Consider the following 17,705-nt stretch of genomic DNA (forward strand, 5'->3'; position numbering starts at 1 on the left):
CTAATAGTACACTATTGTAATGTACAAGTCGTGAACAGAAATGCTGGTAATATCTTACCTTGTGTCATGACCATTGACTGGTGATGTGGCCTAGTTCTGACTTTAGTTCCTAGGCCTGGGTCTGCTACTATTCGGTGAGTCCGATTCGGTGAGTCCGATTCGGTGAGTTTGATTCGGTGAGTTCCTAACTTCTAACCCCTAACCTTAACTCCTAACCCTAAAACGGCAATGATAATTAGGCTACGGTACCCAATAATTAAAAAAAAAAATTGAAAAAATCCCCCGTTAAGGGATCGGACTCACCGAATCGGACTAACCGAATCGGACTCACCGAATCGGAGTCACCGAAACGGGCCATTCCGCCTAGGCCTAGCGCTTATTTTTGGTTAGTCCATCGCTCAGTTGCAATGTCTATTTGTGGTGTCATTTTGTGTGAAAGTGGATATTCTGCTTGCAATTGTGTAAAGACACACGATAGGAATAAACTTGACTGCAAAGATGACAAGCAAAGTGAAATGTCTTCTATTGAGCCATGAATTAATAATAATAACATGTTTTATTTTGTGACAACATACAGTACACTGCGATTACATATGCAACACAACAGACGACTGGAAGCAGCGAAGGAACTACACAGTTATCGAGTCAGCTGCTCCCATTATTTTGGCCTTTAAGTGTCTTGCCGAGACACAGCCGCGTGCTCTACAGCGGTGTCGAACCAACGTCCTTTCGAACGTCACGCATTAAACTGATGGTTGCCAAAAAGCTGTTAGCACCTATGTCCTATATCCTTCACATTAATGCAGGAAAAAATAAGTTGTGTTTCACTTAATTTTTTGATTTATGTATAATGGAAGATAAAAATTACTTTTTTGTTCAAAATCCAAAACATGGAATTGAATATACTGATTCAATTTATCACAAAGTTTTGAAAGACCTTTGACGAAAAAAACGAATACCAAACACCAAGCAATGCACAAATTTTGACAGCAGCTCTGTTTTATTGATTTTGCTTTATGTATTTGTTACTTTTAAGCTATTTCAACCCACACAAGCCTTAATTTGATAGTCTATAATTGGAGTAGAATCTGATATCATTTGTGTAGGAAAGTATCTGAGTAACAGTGTCCATAATTTGGGTTACCAAGCAAATAATAATGCAAAATCCAAACATTTGACTAAGTGTAAACAACAAAAATACAAGAAAATCACTTTTTGTAAAAATAACTCTACTTTTATTGCAGCTACAACTAATATGTCTCTTATAACAGATAGAAACTTAGTGTTTGCCATTTTTTTAAGATGAAAATTATCTCGCTAGCATGTGTTGGTTCTAAAGGTATAGCATTTTTTTTTACCCCTAAAATTGTTTGGGATGTGTTTTAGGTGCTAACTGCTAAGCCAGCTTCTTTTTTGAAAATCAAAAAAAGTTTCACTTCACCGTAATGCACAAACAATTGATCTAAAAAAAACACCTGGTGTATTCGAAACCTTATCTCTCTCGCGACATCTTCAGGAGAAAAACCAAACGCTTCAAAGTGCTTCCTCTTTGCAACATTGTTGGTTTTAGTGGAACTGGCATCATCACCCGCCTCTGGTAAATCTGGATGATACTCGAATGTCCGTTGTTTCTGGGAGTGACAGTTTAAACACAACGCTTATCATAACATATTTTAACTCACAAAAAATAAAAATTGTGAACCTGGTCATTAGGAATTTGGTAATGCAACTTAGACAGCAAGTAAGTTATTTTGGAACTAAAGGATATGTGAGTGTAAAAAACGTTTTTATCGGAATAAGGCCAAGTAGTCTTTTTTAATTTAAGCATTGCAAACGCATCTAATATTTATACTCCAACAATTTTTCAAACATTTACGTAAACCTTATCATCCGTCTGAAATTTGCGACGAGTGATAGAATGATCCATATATACTCGAATATAAGTCGATGCCTACTTATTTGCTGAAAATCTTTATTTTTATTCTCTCGTGTATAAGTCTACTAGCTTCACTGCATGAGTTGAGTTTTTAAATTGTGTGACGTGTTGGGCACGAAAATCGATGAAGAAAATGTTGAGAACATCAAACATTTATGTTTGTGACAAAGTCCATAAAACGTCTCTTTTATCATTTTAATTCTCACACATTACGAGTATCTTTGCTTCAATAACGTCATGCGGATTCTGTCACAATCAATGTGCAAAGCCTCGCGTCGGGCTGCTTTGCGTCTTGACAGAATGTGCTGTTTTCATTATGGAATTCTGGTGCGGTGTGTTATTATCGGTTATGACCTGAAGTAACCTCTGATTGAGAAATTTGTATTATGTAACGTATTTCTAGAATCATCTGTAAGCATGCAAATCTAGAAGGTTCTGTTGTTTTTTATGATTTCTGAGCGTCGTTTGTCATGACGTCATAAGGTTGTTTATCAGTAAATGTCCGATTGCGAAATCGTTATTATGTAAGAATCTTCTTGCGAACGTGACATTCTTTAGACTTCTATAAGCTTCTGCTTGTTGACATTTATTGCAACTTGACAGAACAATGTGACATTACGTAACCTTCTCGATGTTACCAGACCGAAGCCACCTTCTATAAATAGTGGTGTAATTTGCGTAATTATTATTCTGAGAATTATGATGATTATTATGAGTTGATTATGAGAGGTGTGCTATGAGTTGTGGATTGGTAGTTGATGCAGAAATTAGAGTTATTTGAGAAGCCGTTCGTTAAAGTTCTTCAAAAAGTCAGATTATCATTTCACTAGTAGAATTATTCGACATTTAATTGACTGCTTTTCGGTTTGACCCATTAAACTACGTCATTGAACCTTTCCAAGTCTTTTTCCTGGTAAAATGGTTTTGATCTTTTCTTCAAGGTGGCCTGCGGTTTTTAATGATAGCTATCGACCACTCACATCAAAGCTGGATATACTTAATCGCCTCAGTTAAACAATTGCTGGCAGACATCAGCAATTTTTTATATTAATTTAAAGTCTGCAGGCGCTAAATCAGTGTAAAAAAGATTGATTTGCTAACTGGGTTGCTTTAAAAACACATGTTCGAAATTTGCGTTGGCACTTTTTCAGCTGACGCAATTCATGTTTTGTGCGATTGCTTCGGCATTTACCTCGGCAACTGTCGAATGCCAATGCCAAATTCGAAAAACTGCTTGAATCACGGCAAATAAACGTGTTTAAAATTGGCAATTGCCCATGCAATTTTACAATTCGTAATTTTCAATGGCAATGATTTTCCTGCAGTAAAAAATGTAAGTTTTGTAGGTTGTCAAGTTGCAGAGTGCAGACAAAATCTTGCCATGTATATGGTCGAACCCGAGTTTTTGAGGTGAAAATCATTAACGGAAATGTCGACCTATACTCAAGTATTTTTTATATGGTACATTACCATGCACTAAATCAGTGTATCCGAATCGCAATTTCATCTACAACTAGTTACTTGAATGAATACTTGCAATACAGTAGATGGCAAATCATTAAGCAAACAAAACTACAGTTAAAAAGAATACAAAGATGTGCAAAAAAGGTTTAAACCAGCGGTTCCCAAACTTTTCCACACATTTTGCTTGGTGGACCTTTGAAATTTTTTGACGATTTACGGCCTTTCAAAAATTAGTAAGATAAAAAAATCATATTAGGCTTATAATATAGAAAAAAATCGAAGAACACCATGGGGAAAAAAGAAACAGTACCGGTACAAAAATAATTCAAAAAGTAAAAGATTCAAAGTAAAAAGATTCAATGCAATGCAAGGATTGTGGAAAGTGGGTACATGCAAGATGTGCTAATGTCAAGAGAGCAGCAACAAGATTGGCGAAGTGTTTTGTTTGTGGGAAATGCAGTAAAGGAAGGAATGAAGTGGAAAGCCATGATGATGAGTTCTGCCATGGCATCGAAACAGTGACAGACTTCTGTCATCTGGGTGATCGGATAAATGGAAGTGGTGGATGTGAAGCAGCGGTGACAACAAGGGCAAGATTGGGCTGGGTAAAGTTCAGGGAATGTGGGGAAATGTTGTATGGCAGAAAATTTTCACTAAGGATGAAAGGGAAAGTATATATCGGAGCTGTGTGCGGCCTGCAATGCTATATGGTAGCGAGACATGGATATTGAGAGAGAGTGAACTGGCAATCCTGAGAAGAACGGAAAGGTCAATGGTGAGAGCAATGTGTGGGGTGAAAACGAGAAGGGAAACAAGGACTGAAGAATTGTTGGATATGCTAGAGATGAGAGAGACCATAGACCAACTGGCAAGGGCAAATGGAGTAAGATGGTATGGACATGTGATAAGGAGGAAGGAAGTTTTCTTAGAAAGGCACTAGATCTAAAGGTGGATGGGAAGAGGAAACGCGGTCGTCCAAGAAGAACGTGGAAACAACAAGTGAAGGATGAATTTAAAAAAGTCGGACTGAAGGAGGAAGATGCAAGGGACAGAGTGAAATGGAGAAAAGGGATTAAAACAATTGCTGCGCGGAAACAATCGGCCACCTCCACTAGTGTGAAACAAACCGACGATGGATTATGATGATGAAAAGCCACCACTAAAAAAGCATTTGAAAGCAAAGCAAAAACTATCAAATATCATCTAGGTTTATTAGGATGGCTGCACTTGTTTTTCTGCAATAATTTATTCATGATGGTTTAGTTTAAGATAGCAAAACTATCATGCCATGCGTTACTTGACATTAACTTTCCTGTCAAACTATCAGTCTGCTACAAGAGGTGTAAAAAACTCGGTGGAATTCTAATCATCATCATCATCATAATCCATCGTCGGTTTGTTCCCCACTAGTGGGGGCGGAATGGCCCGTTTCGGCGAGTCCGATTCGGCGAGTCCGATTCGACTAGTCCGATTCGGCGAGTTCCCTATTCGGCGAGAGCCCTTTTCGGCGAGTGCCCTATTCGGCGAGTTTTTGAAATTTTATAAGGAAATTATAGGTACCGTAGCCTAATTGTAATTGCCGTTTTTACATCGTTTTAACGTCGCTAAACGTTGAAATCGTGCAGAAAGGAATAAAAATAAAATGTTTGAACTATTAAATTAAAATTCGTCATGTCAGTTCAGTTGTTTTTATTTCTGACCATCATATGAAAAACAATACACGTCAACATAGCAAAGGTAGAAGCGACAATTCACGTCAACATAGCAAAGGTGTAGAAAAAAGTAGAAGCGACAAAACGCGAACGTTAAAACGTGCTTGTGACCGAAGTAAGTTATTGAGTTGAAAGAAATTTGGCAAGGTTGCATCACCTTCAAAAAAATTTAAGATATGAAGGAAAAATAAAACAAAGAAAATGTTACAAAAAAAATAATGTTTATGTCTATAAGTTAGTACTTTTGAATAGTTAAAATCATAGGCGCCTAACTATTTTTTTGGCCGTGGGGGCGAAAGCGTGTTTCATCAGCAGCAACGTAAATTCAGCGAAATGTCACGCAGATGGATGATGTAATTATGTCGTCACACTAGGATTGCTTTTATTGCCACACTCAGAGTTATCGCTACGTTCGACCTACCGTTAATTATTATAAACAAAGCTCGACCAAAACACATGCTATGCGTCTGCGTTGGCTAGCGGTTGATGGACTGCGACTCTTTAAGCTAAGCGCAACATAAAGTTAAGCAACGAACTAGATTTATTAGCATGAAACAAGAGACGAAAAGGTTTACTAAAAGGTATACTGTAAATGGAATGAAAATACTAACTTGATCATATGCTTGAAAATATACCTGTTGAAAGTAAAATCATTCATGTTTACATCAATTCAACAGCACGTCACCTTTAATAAATTTAAAAGTTGCTGACATCCGTAAACAGCCCTTGAAAAATAGTTACAGAGAGACGTTTGATTAAGTTTTCGACTTGACATTGCTCCCTTTTCAGTACAATATCGCAACTTATCGCAGACCAGCTTTCAAGTTTCAATTTGCTGTAATACGCCCGTTTTCGTGTTGCAGATGAAACAAAAGATGCGCATATTCCCCGCCTTTGATCGGGTTTCCATGGCAACGGACGTGTGTGCGCCATGCAGTTTGCGCGATTGTTGTGTTGATTATGCTGCTTGTGCGACTGTGGGCAGTGCGGTTTGTACCAGCCCTTGTTGCTTTGGTTAGTGGTAACCTCGGGCCGAGACTTCAAGTTCATTTTCACAGCAACCGATTCACTGCCGCGACAATTCTCTGCAGAGGTTTCGACTTTCGAAAGCGACAGGAGACTGTTTGCAAGCGCATTAAGTTAAACGCACGCTGCGTCAACGTAGCAAATTATGTTGTTTTTGGGTGCATTCAACATCTGATGACATTGAATCGACGCAAAATGGTAGATTTTTGCTATGTCACAGGCAGCAAAATCAGTCATTTTTACATTGATTCAACGTCTGTAGACGTTAAATCAACGTAAAAATGACAGATTTTTTTGTCTGGGGTGGGATTGTAGCATCGCTACTCGTTGCGGTTTGTATTTAAAAATGTTTTCCTGCTGCCGATCGCTAGTTCATCTATTGTTTTATGTATCAATGCCGCATAAAAAGTTGCTCCCACGCGGAAATATGCGTGGGGGCCTGGCCCCCACGGCTTAGGCGCCTATGGTTAAAATGATTAGTTTGGATCAACAAATGTGTGACCTACACTCCTACAGCTTAGATTGAAAAGAAATTATCGGGTAGGCTACCGTAGCCTAGTTATACCGACCAGCAAAAATTTGTTCCAAGAACCCAGTTAGCCTAACAGTTCATTTTTACATTGTAGTAACAGAATGAAAAGGCTAACCAAATGTGTGGCCTATCGTTTTAACGTCGCTAAACGTTGAAATCGTGTAGAAAAGGGTGCTTTTGCTGACTAGGATACTTTGAAACTGAGAAACATTCACAGAAGCCCTACGATACGTTGCATTTTTAAGATAATGTATTCAGACGTTGAATCAATGTACAAATGAAATGTGAAGAAAGGCGTTCTTCCCGGCTATCAGCACAAGGCTGATTACTCACTAGCACAGCGAGCTGCAGTGACGCTTCGCTAACCAGAACGGTGTAGCTTCCACGCCAGCCATTGAGACCTCCAATTAAACGTTTAAGTTATTTTGGCAGCCGATTGTAGCATCGAATAGACAGCGATAGACACGTGTTTCGCCCATGAGGCTGGGCTCATCAGTATGGCACCGTATTCTTGCCACTTGAGTAATCGACCGCCGCTTTACCAGTCAGTTTAACTCTTATCTTTGTGGAAAGAAAGAGCCAACAAAACCAGCAGGTGCCAGGGGTAGGTCAATGTGAAGAAAGGCGTTCATGGGCGAAACACGTGTCTATCGCTGTCTATTCGATGCTACAATCGGCTGCCAAAATAACTTAAACGTACAAATGAAATGTTATGCTAAATGGGTTCTTGGAACAAATCGTAGGGCTTCTGTGAATGTTTCTCAGTTTCAAAGTATCCTAGTCAGCAAAAGCTCCTTTTTCTACACGATTTCAACGTTTAGCGACGTTAACACGATAGGCCACACATTTGTTTAGCCTTTTCATTCTGTTACTACAATGTAAAAATGAACTGTGTTCTTGGAACAATTTTTTGCTGGTCGGGATAACTAGGCTACGGTACCCGATAATTTCCTTTCAATCCAAGCTGTAGGCCACACATTTGTTGGTTCAAACTAATCATTTTAACTATTCAAAAGTACTAACTTATAGACATAAACATGATCTATTTTATTTTTTTTTGTAACATTTTCTTTGTTTTATTTTTCCTTCATATCTTAAATTTTTCTGAAAGTGTTGCGACCGTGCCAAATTTCTTTCAACTCAATAACTTACTTCGGTCACAAGCACGTTTTAACGTTCGCGTTTTGTCGCTTCTACCTTTTCTACACCTTTGCTATGTTGACGTATTGTTTTTGATATCATGATCAGAAAGAAAAACAACTGAACTGACATGACGAATTCAAGCACGTTTTAACGTTCGCGTTTTGTCGCTTCTACCTTTGCTATGTTGACGTGTATTGTTTTTCATATGATGGTCAGAAATAAAAACAACTGAACTGACATGACGAATTTTAATTTAATAGTTCAAACATTTTATTTTTATTCCTTTCTGCACGATTTCAACGTTTAGCGACGTTAAAACGATGTAAAAACGGCAATTATAATTAGGCTACGGTACCCGATAATTTCCTTTCAAAAATTTCAAAACCTCGCCGAATAGGGCACTCGCCGAAAAGGGCTCTCGCCGAATAGGGAACTCGCCGAATCGGACTAGTCGAATCGGACTCGCCGAATCGGACTCGCCGAATAGTAGCAGACCCAGTGGGGGTGGCCGATTGTTTCCGCGCAGCAATTGTTTTAATCCCTTTTCTCCATTTCACCCTGTCCCTTGCATCTTCCTCCTTCAGTCCGACTTTTTTAAATTCATCCTTCACTTGTTGTTTCCACGTTCTTCTTGGACGACCGCGTTTCCTCTTCCCATCCACCTTTAGATCTAGTGCCTTTCTAAGAAAACTTCCTTCCTCCTTCCTTATCACATGTCCATACCATCTTACTCCATTTGCCCTTGCCAGTCGGTCTATGGTCTCTCTCATCTCTAGCATATCCAACAATTCTTCAGTCCTTTTTTCCCTTCTCGTTTTCACCCCACACATTGCTCTCACCATTGACCTTTCCGTTCTTCTCAGGATTGCCAGTTCACTCTCTCTCAATATCCATGTCTCGCTACCATATAGCATTGCAGGCCGCACACAGCTCCGATATACTTTCCCTTTCATCCTTAGTGAGAATTTTCTGCCATACAACATTTCCCCACATTCCCTGAACTTTGCCCAGCCCAATCTTGCCCTTGTTGTCACCGCTGCTTCACATCCACCACTTCCATTTATCCGATCACCCAGATAACAGAAGTCTGTCACTGTTTCTATGCCATGGCAGAACTCATCATCATGGCCTTCCACTTCATTCCTTCCTTTACTGCTAATCACAATTGGATAAACATAAAATATCCTAAAACAGCTTTATAAATTCATTTGCAATTTGCATCTTGGTTAGATGATCGTTACCGATGTCCAGCCATTGCTGCTGGACCTGTGTGGGACTCATCACTCGCAGGTGCCTACCCAGTAAGGCAGTAACCTCACAGTCACTAACCCCTTTCACAGCATTGTGCAAGAAAAATATGAGATCAAAACAAGCACAATTCATATCATAGTCCATTACGTTACAACTCAAAAATTTACAAATCAAAATTACTAAAAAAAATTGCCAAGAGCTTTTCTTTTGTGGACCCTGTGAAACTGCTGTCAGAACCCCAATTGGTATGTGGACCCCAGTTTGAGAACCGTTGGTTTGATCAACATGCAGTTCGTGAAATCACTGTACTACACACCTCTGACATCAAAATCCTGAACTCTAAGTGTTCTGTGATATCAAGATAAGCCTCATCTAAGCTCGCGGCCATGAAGTCCTTATCATATTCACTGTAGATTTCTTGAATTTCTTTGTTGGCCTTCAAACAAGTTATTTTAACATTTTATATGGTATAACTTCTCCACAATGTTGGCAAAAGCAAAATGTGGAAATTATTATTGATAAGTTTGATCCATGTTACCCAATACAGAAAGAGTAAAAATTTACATTCTTTTAACGCTTATCAGCACATGCGTTGATATTTTGTCAACATCGATTTCAGGTGTCCCACTACACAAATCTTAATTTTTGTTATGATTTTATGACAAAAATTTGCTTTTTTTTATGCTTTTTTTATGATCTTTTTGCTTATTTTATGCTATTTTTATGCTTTTGCACCCGCCACATTATATTGCTTAACTGAAGTTACATTCGCCAAAAAATTTTGGAAGCAATTCACACTACTGATGAGATACCAGCGACTTAAGGGAGGGATTTCAAGCAATTTTGATTAAATTATTAATTAATATACCATTACCATAAGCAAACGAAACCAAGCAACAGCAGGAAAAATAACTGTTCTTTCTTTTTGATAATCGCTATGTATGAGCTGCTATCTAACCTGTCTTCTTCCTAACTTTCGACTCAAGTTCCACGTGTGTTGAGTGAAGATTGATTGTATATTGTTAACAAGAGACGGGTTCAATTGTGATGTGGAATAGTCACTTCACACTCTTATTACGTCCGTCCGTTAGATTCACACATCGTAAAAGGAAGACGAAACACGTTTGGAAAACACAAGTCAGTAAAATAGAGAAAGGATAACGAGAGATTGTCGCTCAAGCGTGACAGTGCATCGCAATGATGACGTCACGATTGCGTGACAATCTATGTCACAATACGGAGACAGATAACTTGGCCATAATTTCGTGAACAATAACTAAAAATTGCAAACGTTTTCGGCTAAATATCTAGCCCTTGTCAAGCATTTTGAGAAATGATTTGTACTACAGTGAAGTAAGAACTGCTAGAAAATTGATTATGCAACAAAACTGCTAACTGCACAACATGTGATATTTAATTAAAGACGTTTATCGTTTAACAGATAGGAGGATCCTGCGGCAAAAAGCTGACTGTTAAGTGTTGGATTGAAAGATTTGATAAGCAGGGCTTCGTGAATTTTTGTGTCGACTTCAGAAAAGATTGTTTGTATTCTCATTCTTTGAGATTGTTCCTAAGTGTTTTTCTGAATTCGACACTACCGGTAGGTATCCAAGTAGGTATCGAAGATCACTTCTGCTTTTGAAAACTGTCCACATAAAAAATTAACTTTTTTAACCTGTTAAGTGCGTATGACGACAATTGTCGTCCGAGACAGTCGCTCTTGCTGTGCGTAAGACGACAATTGTCGTTTTCGTGATCGCAGCTATTCATGGCACTTTTAATTTCACTTTCCTGTATTCCCTTTGTCTGGAAGGCGCAATTATGACGTGTGAAGAAACATAGATGCATTGTTTACACTACAATAACGATTGCAGCTTGACAGATATCATTAATCTCTAAATCACTCTATTACAATATTAGTTAGCTTCTGCACTCACCTACAATATAACCACAATTGCAAGAATAAAAATATTTCATCCTAAACGTTTTCTTCTAAAATGGCTTCTTTCCGGTGTATAAAATTCGTACCACATCATGCATGTTCAATCAGTGTGGTCATTTTCATGTAAGCCTAATGTTGCAAGCAGTTTCAGAAATATTTTGTTGTGTTCGAAAACATATTTTGTAATATATAATCAACAAAACAATAGGGTTTGTGTTGCTGCTAATGTTAGAACCAGCGTCAGAAAATGATACAGTTTGAATATTTCCAAACTAAACTTACGTGTGCTTTGTTTAGTGTTCTATAAATGCTTAGAAATTTTTCTGTTCTGTAAACTGATGTATTTTTTTCTTCATAATAAACAACTAGTTGAATAATTTCACAATGGTGAAAGGTACAATCACTTGAGAGAAATGCGATTACATCAGAAAACAATAGTCCAGCTGGAGACTTCTCCGCAATAATCGATGAAAAAAATAAACCAATATACACAAAAGGAAATTGAACAAAAGCGAATTGTGCTACGTCATGGGGGTTCCCCAATATCTTAGCGAGCAATAATGCGACGAAAAATACTGCGAGTGATCAAATTAAATACGCACAGTAAGGAGAGTTTCGAAAAATTAATTACCCACTTAACGGGTTAAATCACCAAATCAAATGAGCTGCAATTTTTAGCGAATAGGGTGGGCTTAATTGCTGCAGGAAAAGCGGCCGAGAGAAAGGAACTGGCCAGTGGCCACCCTACTCTCCTTAGTGCTGAAGGCTTAGTACAACGAGAACCTTATCTTCTCATACCCAACACCTGAATCAAGTATGGGACCACCTTTTTACACTATCATTGGAGCCTAATTTCCGTTACATGAGGTACTCAGCAAACAAAATATGTTATTTTGCGTCGATTCAACGTTGCCAGACGTTGAAGCAACGTAAAATAGCAAATTTTGCTGTTGGGTAATTCTAGACACTATGTTAATCATCCTTGTTTCACTTGAAATTCGGGAATTAGCACGACAGAAAATACATATATTTTTCTTCCGCTAGATGGCGCGCCGATCAATAATTGCCACCCTCAAAAAGACCTTTCCCATGTCCGAATTTTGCCGAATTTTAGATTTGGGGTGTCAAACAGGTAAACCATCTTTTTATGAAGAAAACTGGTTGTTATCAAAAATGTCCGAGTCCGGCTATTTTTATGTCAATTCTTACTCGCCTACGAGAATTAATCGGGTAATAATATGAGGTCACTCATAAACTTGATATAAAACCTAAAATGAGCCCTGTCGTTTAGCTGTTATAGAGCAACATTGCAACAATAAATAAAACCATAAAATTATTATGTATTACATCAGTGTGATATTAGTTACTACTACAACAAGTTACCGTATATCTTTTACTGCTTGTAAAACAAATGCCTTCTATGCATTTTCAGCATCAGTCAAACTTAGCCAATAACAAAACTCCAAAAATGGCCGATATCATTTTGACAACTACTGGTTTAATATATAAAGTTATCATGCCAATAAAGAAAATCACAAATATTATCAAAGTAACCTAATTAGTCAGAATTATGTAAAACAAAATTATGTAAATACTTGAAAAGCATAGGTCTAACAAACTAATGAAAGAAATATTTAAGTGTCTGATATAATTTAAAGTGAAAAAACGTAGTATTTAGCTGCCAAAATGGAGCTTAAAATGCCATGAAGCTTGTGGCAAACCAAGATACAGATATGCCCTTTAAGGCAGTGCAGTAGACAGTTGACCAACTCACAGGAGTAACATGGAAAACGGATGTAATAAGTGTACACATAAAAAACATTTTGCACTAAAAACGAGACAGAAACGTACACTTCCTACCTGTTTGTACTTGTCAACATTTAAAGGAACAATGATGAGGTCAGGACATAGTTTCATCGCGATAAATCCTGGCATGGCAGCACGAACGCCAAACTTGCGCGCCACATAATTAGAAGTAGACTAAAACAAATAGTGTGTTGAGCATGACCATGTGTGCACTGTGCAGTATTTATAAATCTGTTTATTTCATCACTAATTGACTATGGTATATAAGTGATCTCATTTGTGGAGCAAAACAGTTCAGTTAGACGAATTGTTGCTTAGTTTGCAACGAAATATTGTCAAACCAATAATCAGCCCATGCTTATTAGGACCTTTTTTTGGTGGACTCAAATATATTTTCTGTAAAATTGTTGTGCTTAATTGGATCAGTATCGGGTCATTTCATTATAATAGGAACATTGGTTGGCACCAACTAATTTTTTTATTGGCTTAAAACAGCTTCTCACTTTTCTGAGAAGAATGGTGCGAATTTGATGAAAGTCAGATATATATATATAAGCGGTTCTCGAGTTATAAGTGAAATAACCCTTGGCCACTAGGTGGCTTCATAGATAAGGAGCAATAGAAAAACGGCAATACCTCAAGAACCGCTCAACATATTTGGATAATTTTTAGCTCTACCCCTATGTTTTCTGGGGTGGGCTATCTGTTTATGAACACTAAAACAAGTTTTGGCTACTACTTTTTGAGATAAAAAGAAATTGACCTCTTGTCGTTAAAAAGGTAAAGGTGAGTCCCATACTTGAATCCAAGCATCGGGGGATAAGAAGATAAGGTTCTCATTATACTAAGCCTTCGGCACTAACGAGAGTAGGGTGGCCAGTTCCTTTCTCTCGGCCGCCTTTACTTCAGCAACTACGCCCAGTCGCCCACCCAATTTATTACACCCTGGGTAGAGGTGAGCGGTGTTTTGTCAACAACCAACATAAGCCGGGAGTCGAACCAGGATTGTATGATTGGAAAACGAGCGCTTTACCCGCTGCGCCATCCCACTTCTTGTCGTTACGCACCAATAAAACCATGATGCGTAACTTAAAAAAAAAAAAATTTTTAAATTAGTTAGAGGAAAGATTGATGAAAAGTTTGGCAAAAAAGTGTAGTGCTTAAGTCCCAACTTTTTGCCCAAATCACATTTAGAAGTGGCAGGCCCACGGGCCAAGTTTGGCCCATGAGCTCCGTTTTTTTGGCCCTTGAATTGATAGTCAGCTTGCTTTAATCTAGCAATATCACTTCAATTTTTGCTTCATTGCTATTGTAATTGACAAAAAAACTTTGTGAATGATCCTTTGTGATGCATAACAATAACACTTTGTTCAAAAATTTTTCCCATGGGTGTGAGAGTTAGAACACAGCCCCCAGAGCTTCAACTCCAATTATGTGAACTTCAGAACGATCCGTTTTTCACAACGATCCTTATAATTTTTTTTTTTTTTTCACAGACCTGACCCTGCCAAAATGTTCCTTTTGGTTAAAAAACACCATGTGTACAATTTCATTGAAATTCATTAATATTTAAAGGTGGCTCAATGGATCTGAAATTTCTCTCAAATAAGGAGTCTTAGGATATATGTATACTGTATAGTACTGATTACAAACCGCTTTTTCTTCCACGTTTGTTATTGATGATATATAAAAAAACGTAAACATGTGTATTGTGCATATAGTTGAGAATTATGAGGAAGGTATTAAAGGTTCCAAACCCCCTTCCAACAAACAGATTTTTTCCTTCCTTCTGTATAACCATAACAAGCTGAATGAAACTGTCCATGCATCTGCTACTAAGACTGTCGAAAACGTAGAAGGGTTTTGGAATCGGGCAAGGATTCCCATTCGCTACAAGCAGGATTGTGTTAAAAAAGTACCGTAACTGGACTTTTTAAGAAGTGGAAAACTATCAAGAAGAACGCAGGAAGACTGACATCAACTCAACAAGATAAGGAAGCAGCTTTCAAAAGTATGTTTGGAGATTTATTTGATATTTCTTATACCAATGCACTGAAGATGATTTCAATTGAAGAAAACCGAAAGTTTCTGATCGCCCAACGCGAACCTAGACGTCGTAGAGTAATAAATCAATGGATTTTACCTTGAAGAAGAAAGATTGCAGAAAAAGGAAAAGAGAGCAGCGACTTGAAAACCAGTGGAAGAAAAATGCAGTACTACAAAGCAGCACAAGTGGCAGTAGTACCGAAGAGGAAGAAGATCCAGTTGCAGGCCCCGGTACCAGCTGCATGACACAAACGCCCTTGAAACGTGGGTATAAACAAGTGTTTACACAAAACCTTACGGCAACTTTTGACCAAAATAAGGTGTCAGACACTCATTGTGGCAAGCTTATCCCAGATCTCACTAGAACTGAGACCGTGGACAGACTGCCTGTGCTAGTGGCAAGTAATGGCCAATCACAGCTACTTGCAGTCTCAAAGTTACCATCTGGGACGGGAGAAGCACAAGCTGAGGCCATCTTTTCTACTCTGAAAGACTGGAGTTTAGAGGAAAAGATCAATGAGATGTGCTTCGACACAAGCAGCTTTAGTACCGGTCGGCACAAAAAGCCTGCATTCTTTTAGAGCAGATGCTTGGCCATGAATTTCTGCATATTGGGTGTCGCCACCATGTCGTGGGGCTGATTGCTGATTCAGCCTTTTCTGAAGTAATGGGGACTTCATCAGCTCCTGATGTTCTCTTGTTGAAGCGCTTCAAAACAAGATGGCAGTTTATTCACAAGACTACATTTGGAGACTCGTCAACTGAAGATTATACAGCCAATGCTGTGGTTGACATCAACAATGAGATGGTGAAGGTCTTGGAGACGGCTGTGAAAGTCACTCAGCAAAGAGATGACTACATAAAACTACTAGAGCTGGCCATCATTTTTCTTTGAGCTGTTCCTCCTCAAGGCATCCAATTTGCAGCTCCCAGAGCCATGCAATAAAAGTGATCTACACTTTCAAAGTCTGGATGTTTCGTTCACAGTTTGATTTGACAGCACGCCAGCAACGAAGATTTCATCAACTCTGCATATTCTCTTCCCACATCTACGTTGAAGCATGGGCAACAGCGAGCGTTGCTGTGAAGGCTCCAAGAAATGACTTAAAACTGCTGAAACAATTGCAGAAGTATCAAACGATTAATGCTGACATATCCAACGTTACAGTGAAGAAGATGATGAAGATGGCATGCCAACTTTCAGTTCAGTTCCTTTCTGATCTTGGTTGGCTTGGCATTGTTTAATGAATAATGACGCTTTGGATAATGGCACCAAGGACAAGATTCAAGAGAAGACTGTAATTGACTTTACGATGAGGAACACTTCCTTTCAAGAACTTGCGTCTTTCAGTTGGTTTCCTTGAATATCCGGCAGCTCAGTGGAAGGATCAGCCTAGCTTCATTGCTGCAAAAAGCTTCATCAGCACATTGGCTGTCACCAACGACCACGTTGAACGTGGCGTTGCCTTAGTTAAGGATTTCTATAGCCCTCTCACAAAGGACGAGAAGCAACTGCAGTTTGCATTGAGAGTTGTTGCTGACCACCGCAAAAAGTTCCCTAACACCCTGAAGACCTTATGGGCAACAACGAGTAATATTGATCATCATGACACCCCTGCCGATGAGCATTGAGCAGCTAATTCCAACTGTTAAGGAACACATGGGGATCCAGTCATGCGAGCGTTGGGCAGAGAGCAACTATGGAAGTGCTTGTGTGTTCCATACCTCATCTGGGTGGAATTTCGGACCCATTGAGCCACCTCTAAACATTAACGAATATCAATGAAATTTTACACATGGTGTTTTTTAACCAAAAGGAACGTTTTGGCAGGGTCACACCAACCATTTTCCAAAAAAAAATGTTTAGTGTACAACTAAGGACCACCCTAATGGAGGCAATGATATTAAATAAAATAATATTCATCTTTGCGCTTTTCTAATGAAGCGTATCTCAGCTACCTAACACTTTTTGTAGAAGCAAACCTATAAGTTCTTCAAATATATAAAATATATTATTGTAACATTTTATCGATCCAAGTTGAAATTTTGAAATTAACTTGCCTATGTCTGTGAAATTAAATATATACCTATCTGTTGGGAAAGGAATAATATTTTGTGAAATGTTTTTTTGGAGTAGGCTGATAGACCGAAAGTAAACTCACCAACATGTCCATGCCTCCAACAGCCATTGGCTTTGTTTTTAACTCAGGCTGATCTCGTTCCTCAACAGAAGCATAAAAAGCATCCATATCTATGTGGATAATGGTTCTCGTCAAATCACAATTCTTTTCTGCATCCAAAATGACCATATCTGCCTTAGAAATGAAACCAAACAAATGAAATAAATTTATTTCAATGTTTAGAGTAGGGTTTCCCAAACTGTGTGCTGCAGTACACTGGTGTGATACAGGAGGGTTGCAAGTGTGCCGCGAAAGTCAGGTGATTTGAATGACGGCTGCAGCGCAAAGTTGCGAAATGTTAAATAAGCATCTTTTTATGAAAATGCCATCTCAGCAAGTGTTTTCTAAGTCAAAACTGTGTGAAGAATTCAAATCTGTTGAGGATTTTTATTTATTGTGTCATTTTCGGTCAGAGCAATGGCCTTTTTTTAAACTAGAAACCAAAAATACATGATTGTCTAGTTCGTCAATTGTGCACTTTGCTAGCAGACACCTTGCTGTTGCATTGCGCATAGCTCACCGCTCCAGCAGATTGAGCACTGTGGCAAGATGGTTAAAAGTACCCAAATGTGGTTCCTTGCGTACCACAAATGGAAAAATGACCACGCTGCATTACTTATAATTAGTGCCCGTAAAAGTCATTAAAGTCAAAAATTTTTAGGACCTC

At 38.5% G+C, this 17,705-nt stretch overlaps 1 protein-coding gene across 4 annotated transcripts in view; it reads right to left on the reverse strand.

The window, feature by feature from the left end:
- Positions 1-17,705, reverse strand: part of LOC145765149 (DNA polymerase kappa-like) — a 98,891-nt gene that overhangs the window by 48,172 nt on the left and 33,014 nt on the right. The window contains exons 3-6 of one of the 4 annotated variants that reach the window (XM_082576920.1): positions 17,021-17,173; positions 12,867-12,986; positions 9,381-9,500; positions 1,476-1,631 (exon numbers count right to left, since the gene is read on the reverse strand). In XM_082576920.1, coding sequence (XP_082433046.1) covers positions 1,476-1,631; positions 9,381-9,500; positions 12,867-12,986; positions 17,021-17,173 — 549 coding nt within the window. The remainder of the gene's footprint in view (positions 1-1,475; positions 1,632-9,380; positions 9,501-12,866; positions 12,987-17,020; positions 17,174-17,705) is intronic. The other 3 variants (XM_082576922.1, XM_082576921.1, XM_082576923.1) reach the window with 3 other exon arrangements.

The sequence above is a fragment of the Aplidium turbinatum genome, chromosome 2 (assembly GCF_918807975.1).
Source record: "Aplidium turbinatum chromosome 2, kaAplTurb1.1, whole genome shotgun sequence".
In the NCBI taxonomy this organism is placed as follows: domain Eukaryota; kingdom Metazoa; phylum Chordata; class Ascidiacea; order Aplousobranchia; family Polyclinidae; genus Aplidium; species Aplidium turbinatum.